The sequence below is a fragment of the Mercenaria mercenaria genome, chromosome 3 (assembly GCF_021730395.1).
Source record: "Mercenaria mercenaria strain notata chromosome 3, MADL_Memer_1, whole genome shotgun sequence".
Lineage (NCBI taxonomy): Eukaryota > Metazoa > Mollusca > Bivalvia > Venerida > Veneridae > Mercenaria > Mercenaria mercenaria.
The window spans coordinates 82,113,564-82,121,167 of record NC_069363.1 but is presented as its reverse complement, the minus strand read 5'-3'; the positions used below and the strand labels follow the sequence as shown (position 1 = coordinate 82,121,167).

The 7,604-nt window shown below is 33.2% G+C and overlaps 1 protein-coding gene across 1 annotated transcript; it reads right to left on the bottom strand.

The window, feature by feature from the left end:
• Nucleotides 1-2,591: 2,591 nt before the first annotated feature.
• Nucleotides 2,592-3,979, bottom strand: LOC123524262 (neuromedin-U receptor 2-like). The gene has a single exon (XM_045302329.2). The coding sequence runs from the start codon at nt 3,849-3,851 to the stop codon at nt 2,850-2,852; it is 1,002 nt and encodes a 333-aa protein (XP_045158264.1). The 5' UTR covers nt 3,852-3,979; the 3' UTR covers nt 2,592-2,849.
• Nucleotides 3,980-7,604: the final 3,625 nt, after the last annotated feature.

Below are 7,604 nucleotides of genomic sequence, written 5' to 3'. Positions count from 1 at the left end.
GTATTAAGTACGGAAATAGGTCTATAGTTTCCTGGGTCTTGTTTGTTACCTGACTTGAATTTAGGAATAACCCTTGCTTCTTTTAATTTATCAGGAAAAGTACCATTGTATATACTATTATTTATAATAGATGCAATTGCAGAAGTAATATGATCTCCACAATATCTCAACAATCTTGGTCCGATACCATCAAGACCAGTAGATTTTGATAAGTCAAGTTTGTCAATGATATTTTTTACATCTAATGGAGTTATGTATTCAATATTAAACTGTACATGGCGCAATTTCGCATCTAAGTTTTTTTGAAGTTTTGTGAAATTTGTATCAACTAAAGGTATTTTTGTAATTATATGGGATACATTTACAAAATGGTAATTAAGGGCATTTAATATTTCCAACTCATCAGTTACGACATTATCGTCAATTATGAGTTTATTAGGAATATTAAGTTGTTGGTTTTCTTTGTCATTATTGGTAATATTCTTTAGATTTTTCCACAGATGTTTAGGGGATTTATTATCTTTTACAGCGTTGTTATAAAAAGTTTTCTTACTTTTCCGTATCATAGAAGATAACTTATTTCTAGTTTTCTTGAAATTTTCAGTCTTTATGCTTGTAATAGTAGTCTCGGAGATAAATTGCTTGTCGAATATCTTCTGTAAACCAAGCTGGTTGACAAACCTGTTTAATTCTTTTCTGTTTAACCTTTGTGTGTTTGGCTAGAACACTATTGATGATACCATAAAACATATCTAGCGCCAGATTTGGGTTAGATACAGTTTCGATACCATTTAGATGTGAATTTGCTAAGTCAGTTCTAAAAAGGTCTACATTAAAGTTTTTGAAACACCTGTAAACTATTGTTTCATGACTATTTATATTGTTTTTCATTGTCTTCTTTTTTGTAGATCTTGTAATAGAGACAGGTAAATGATCGCTTATAGCGTAGTCATATACAGCGATATCAGATATGAGATCGCTTCTTGTGGTATAAATGTGATCTATAATAGAAGTACCCGTTTTATGTATTCTTGTAGGTGTTTCAATTAATTGTGAAAGACCATATTTTGCAAGGAATATCTCCCATCGTTTGTTTTTGAATTTATCATTTTTTGCAGTTGGGAAATAATTTATATTGAAATCACCCAGAACATGTATTTCATAATGTTGATACTCTAATTTACTAAACTGACTGTCATATAAATCTATCCATGACTGCTTAGAATCAGGGGGTCTATATACAAAGTTAACAAGGAAAGGTTTATTTCTGGTTAAACTGATTTGAATCCAAACTGATTCTAACGCATCTAATTCTAAATCATAGCGCCTTATATATGATATTTTATTTGATATATATACAATTAAACCGCCACCTCGTTTACAAACACGATCTTTTCTCTCAAAATTGTAGCCTGGGATTACTAATTCATTATCGTGTACATCTTGTGTTAAAAACGTTTCGCATATTCCAATAATATCAATATGTAAAGACTGCATTAAATGAAATTTTAATTCATCGCGTTTATTAAGAATATGTTGAATATTTAAGTTAAAAATGCGCAAACCTTTACTTTTACTTTTTGGCTGAATATTAATTGCATTTCGTGAGGTATCCAATAAATACCTATCGATAAATGATGGGAATAGCGGTAGGTCTTCCAGGCTGATATTAATTCTTAAGCTGTCCGAATTACAATCATTTTGTAAAGTAATACATGTAAATGCCGTGTATTTTATCAAATCAAATAATTTGTAATTAAAAATCGCAATGGTAAAATCATAGTTCGATTAATTATTTGAAAGGCAACGTTAAATCATAGTATGATTTTATGAGGTTAATAACGGCTTAGTTGTGCTTTCTTGCCATAATGACACTCCTACAATCATAATTGCTCGAGACAAATCCAAAACTGATTCAGCTCCATTTCATCTGCCATATTAACGTTGCTACATGACGTTCACGTCAGAACGAGTTGACGTTCCGGTTAACCATCCTATTGATATATTTATTTAAATTTCGCACAAGAATAATAGAACCCACTTTTTAGCTGGAATCAAAACTCATTATTTCTCTGAAAAATAATTGAATTTAAATTTGCATAAAATGCAAAAAAGGGAATATGCATCAGAACCGCATAGATAAACTCCTAAAAAATCATAAAAGACAAACATGGGTCCAGTTTATACGCATGTGCTGTCATTCGTATTTTTTTCTTCTCTATCGTTTAAGCAGTATATATGACAGAGTTAAATACTCTCAAATGGTCGAAGACACAACAACTTCTACATAAAAAATATGTTAAAAATACATCATCAGTATGTGTATTTGTCGAAACTAATTCTCAAATATAGAGCGCGGATAAGGAAAATCCGAAGTCTCATTAATATATATCTAATTCTGTCCACTGTGATACCAAAAAATCATCTTATTAAAAGAACAACCAACTAAAAGTAGTTTTAAAGAAAACAATTCAGATATGGCAAGAGATTAAAGTACATGTAAGTGTTATAAATTATAATTTTATAGTTTTGATTTGTTCGACCCTTTTAACAACGCAGCACTACACTATATTGATTCTTAATTAACTGGGAAACAAAATCAGTATCATTCAAGTATATAAAAGCTGAGCAAAAAAAGCAAAACAACAAACTTACTTTCATGGTTGCCAATGCATGCAAAATGCATTGATATATAGCAAAGCACATTTCTCTATGGCCATAATTGCTACAACTCCTTTAAAATTTAGTTCCCTAAACCTACGGCATCTTATGACACATTAAAATAATTGCCAATATGCAGTGACATAAGTAGATGATTCCAAAGAAAAAAAGTGAATATTTTTCATATTTCAGGTTTCATCAGTTGGTTGTGTAATGCTTGTCCCAAAGCGGTTCCGCCCGCGACAAAAGAAGTCTTTGACTTGCTTCCGGAATTTTGACCCACTTAGAAAATAAAGAAAGAAATTTAGTGTTGTGTTCAGATACATTAACAAGTTGACTACAGCCCAGGTTAGTTTAAGAGCAGCTTCTTCCTGACTTGTTTTTGCTGATGCTTTCCACTGATCTTCCCAAATGTTGTAGATTGATATCGGAGGGGTACAAATAATAAACATCGTATTCACTATCAACAGCATTATGGTTAATTGCGAAACGTTATTCCTTCTTGCAGCCAATATTCCATTATTTGGTGCCACTTGTATCCTTGTTTTTAGTTTTCTGATAAGCAAGCGGACAATAATCGAAATATTTGCTGACGTAAGTACTGTCAAAGGAACCAGAGAAAATATACATAAATATATCCATTCGTAATACACAAAGAATTCTCGGTACTCTGAGTTTTTAACAAGTCCGCATGCAGACTTTGTTGTGATGTTGCTTGAACTTTGAACTGGTGCAAGATAAACGCCATAAAGCCAATGGATATTCAAAAGAAAAATAACACTCACAATAAGTGTAATTACGGCACACGCGTTCCTCAAGCTGCACACAGATTTAACTTTGTGTGGAAACCACACACTAACAAAACGCTCTATAGTTACGGCGACCAAAAACCAAGATGAGCACAAAAGGGATCCATAAATAAAAAACAAATGTAATTTGCACCCAAATGCCGACTGAGCTCTAATATCTATATCAAACGTGTAAATTATCCACTGTCTCAGAAGGCCTGTCCAAAGCACGAGAAAATCGGAGACTGCTAGTGCGGTTAGGTATATCGCAGTCGACGTATATCGATTTCTTCGGTGCGTTAACACGATTATCGTCAACAAATTTCCAAATGTACCAAATAGTAGCAGAAAAGGTGGAAAAATCTTCCATACCAGAACTGCTCTATACTCCAGCACATCCATCTCTAGGTTTGTTTCAAATGAAAATCTGTAAAAAATGAACGGGTGATAATGTTATTTTTGAATCTCAATAGAATTGTTCCCTTTATATATAAAAATAAAGCTTTTAATCAAATATGAACATGAACAAACTCGTGCGGCTGTTGGCAATCTCAGAGGACATATCATTGATCACTGTAAAACAAGAATAACGCAGAAACAAAACATAATGGATTGGCAGAATAACAGTAAAACGTGATTGGTTGACAACTATAAATCATAAATGTTCTAATCCCCATTACGTCAGCCTTTGAAGAAAGTTTACATGTAAATAATTTTGCATGCCACAGGACACAAACGATTTTTTAACACGGATTCAGTATTTTAACAAAACCATCGAATCAAAAATAAAAAAGTAATAGTACCTAATGCCAGTTGCAAATATTCCGAGTCAAACTATTTAGATCTATATAGTATATTAAATTAAAATAACTACTGATATATTTTCTCTTTTCAAGAAATGATATTGTATATGTTCCTTACCATTTTCGCTCCTGGAAAGTCAATAACAGACTATTAGCAAAGTTCCTTCTCATCTCTCTGCAGCGAAAACTTAAATCATGTTTATTGCCTAGCAGCAGATGTTATCTTTTTCAATTATTAAAAAAGTTAGCCACAATCTGCCATCTTCAAAGGAATTTATAATTGTTATTTCAATTGGCAGTTACATGAATGTTCAAAACATTTCTTCCATGCGATTTTGATTCTCAAGGCGGAAGTTTGTTGTATAAAGCTTGTGGAGTATTCTAAGGAAGGGCGACATTCTTCTCATTTTACATTTGACACTTTGTTTGCAAATACTTTTCAAATACTTTTAATATTATCAATGCATTCATTTTTACAATACCAATACCTCCACTATAATAATATATATATATATATAAACCGCCTTTAAATCAAATAATATTTTAGTTTTTATTGTACATATAAACATAATTTCGGTAGCAAAACATAACATGTTCGGTCATTTGTTTCTTCTCACGTTACCGTGGCAATTCCACGCAGCAATTACGTCCCGTAGAACCTATAGCAACTGATCTGGAAGAACTGAGTTTTAAAACTTATGCTTCACTTTTACATTATACATATTTTGTGCTCATTATTTATTGTACTATATGCAAATTCATATCAAGTAAATAGCAATACTTTTGTTTAACATTTAATTAATAATGCGCAGTATAATTCATATCGACATCTGTTATGAATGACCAGTTATTGAATCAGCTATTTATAGACCGAGGTCATAATCTATAACGAAGTGGTCGCTGGAAGTTCGTTTCCATTTTAACAACTACATTATCTAAGTCGATACAATTTCAATTCGATGTGTTGTATTTTTTTTATTAAATACGTTTAACATTTCGCATGATTTATCAGATTTATCTCTGCATATTACACAGTGTGTGTATTATGTCATTGAGTTTTACATTACCAAAGATGAAAAAATTCCATTCATACGGGCCGTCATTCATAGAGGGCGAATTAATTTAACTTCATTATGTAACATTTTCTAAAGTTATCTAAAAGGAAAACAGAGAGAGGCATGTCAAAATCATTTACAGAATCAAACAGAATGGTTTTTATTGAACAGATGAGTTTAACAATCTTTAAACAAATCCTTGGTAAAACTGATATTCATGACGGAAATATTTGAAATGCGCATGAAATGAAAAATATGTTGTCAGTCTCAGCACTTGGTTGGTCTTTGTGACTTTCGATTTGCGGTAATAATAGTCTGGCGTATAAATTCGCCAGCCTAAAAATCAAGTCATTTCTTAATGCAAAAAGCCTAACAAATAGTGCGTAAATGTACTTCTACCTCCTTCACTTAACAATCTTTTTGCATGATTACACTATCATACTTAACCTAGCCGAGACATATCTAACGAAGTGTGTTTCATATAAAAACAATGCGTTTAATATCGGCAATATTTATTAAAAAGCGCAACAATACAGCATTGTGTGCTAAAATAAACTTGCGGGCTAAAAATAACCATTTCGAAGAGTGTGCTTCTGCTTTCCTATATGACCGAATTTCAATGCTGTTATCCCTTGAAGCTTTGAAACTCTATGTATCAATACCGTGCATGTGTGATGCAACTTATGCGTTTAGCCGAGACGAATTCCCCAAAGCATGGTTGAAAAAAAAAAACGACTGGAATTCCCAGGCACATTGAGCGTGAGGGTCGTTGCATCTCTAACTACCTCTCATAAACAGATTCAGTCAAACCGAGTCTGCTAATACTGTACTTATTTGCATTTTATGCTCCCAGAGGAGGGTCATTTATTCAATTTCCTTGAATATCACAACAGTAGTTTTTCAGTTCCGTCTGGCGGCCATTAAAAGTGTCCCCGTACACAGATTATGTGATTTTAAATTTTCTGGTCATCTTGAATCATGGAGTCGTGTGTGATAATGTTCAAACGAAGTCGGTGTTGTGAGGCGTGAAGGGGTGCTGAACGTTTCAATACCTCTCATAAACATATTATATCAAATTGAGTCTGATATTATTGCTTGGTTGTTGTTTTTTGTGCCTCCGAAGCATCTTCGTACAGAATCTAATGAACGATAAACCTTTCTTTATTGAATTTATGCAATATAAATTTATTTTGATTTGAAAATATCTTATTCAGTTTTTCCCCAGTGTATAATTGAAATAAGACAAAAATGATAAAAATCTGATGTTAAATGTGGAGAAATAATAGGATTTATTAATTGATTTCTTTGACAAATGATGTTCCACGTATTAAATGCCTAAAGGGACCAGTCTTCCATGAAACAATATCCCGTCTGCAACTATTCTAGAAATACTAATGTTATAGTGAAAGAAAAGTGTAATTTTATGTGGTTCTAAATGATAACATTATTATATGTCAGAAAAGAATTATTTATAAACGCTTTTCAAAGCTGCAAATATTTTAGCTTACCTGAGTGCTCATGGTGAGCTATTGTGACCACGCTGTGTCCGTCGTCCATCGTGCGTCCGCTCGTCGTCAACGACTTCTTTAAACGAGATCTCCAAAACCGCTGAATGGATCTTTATGAAACGTTGCCTGGATGTTCCTTGGGTGGTCCTCTTGAGTTGCGTATAGGGCCGCCAGAGCTAAAACTAGAAAAAACGGCGTCTCCTCCTAAACCGCTGGTTGATTTTGGAATAATTTCACACAAATGGCCCTTATGTAACCTTCTACCAAGATTGGCCAAATAATTCTAATTCGGCAAAAAACATGGCCGCCTATTTCTGCCACGAGATAGCTAGGTAGCTATCGCGATACTTCAAAAAATTATCTTGATAAAGCGAAGTTTTCTGAAAAGATTATCTCAATAGTGAAAGGTTTTCTGGAAATATTATTGCGATAATTTACATTATTTTCCCGATACTTTTTGTGCAAGTGCCCACAGCTACGGAATTCCGTTAGGGCCATCACTTTTGAATGTATTGATCTGAAACGCGATACTCGATAGTACGATGATGAAAACGCGAAATCACGAAATTACGATAACGAAAACGCGACAACACGTTGCTGATAACGCAATACTACGATAACGAAAACGCGATAATACGATAGTACGATGATGATAATGCGATACACTATGGCGTTTTCACCATCGTACTGTCGTGTTTTCACCATCGCACTATCATATTATCGCGTTTTGGTTATCGTAGTATCGTGATTTCGCAATTTCATTATCGTACTATCGCATTATCACCATCG

What these genes read in the sequence shown, in the direction of transcription:
- LOC123524262 (XM_045302329.2), bottom strand. Translation starts at nt 3,851, where the DNA reads ATGGATGTGCTGGAGTATAGAGCAGTTCTGGTATGGAAGATTTTTCCA.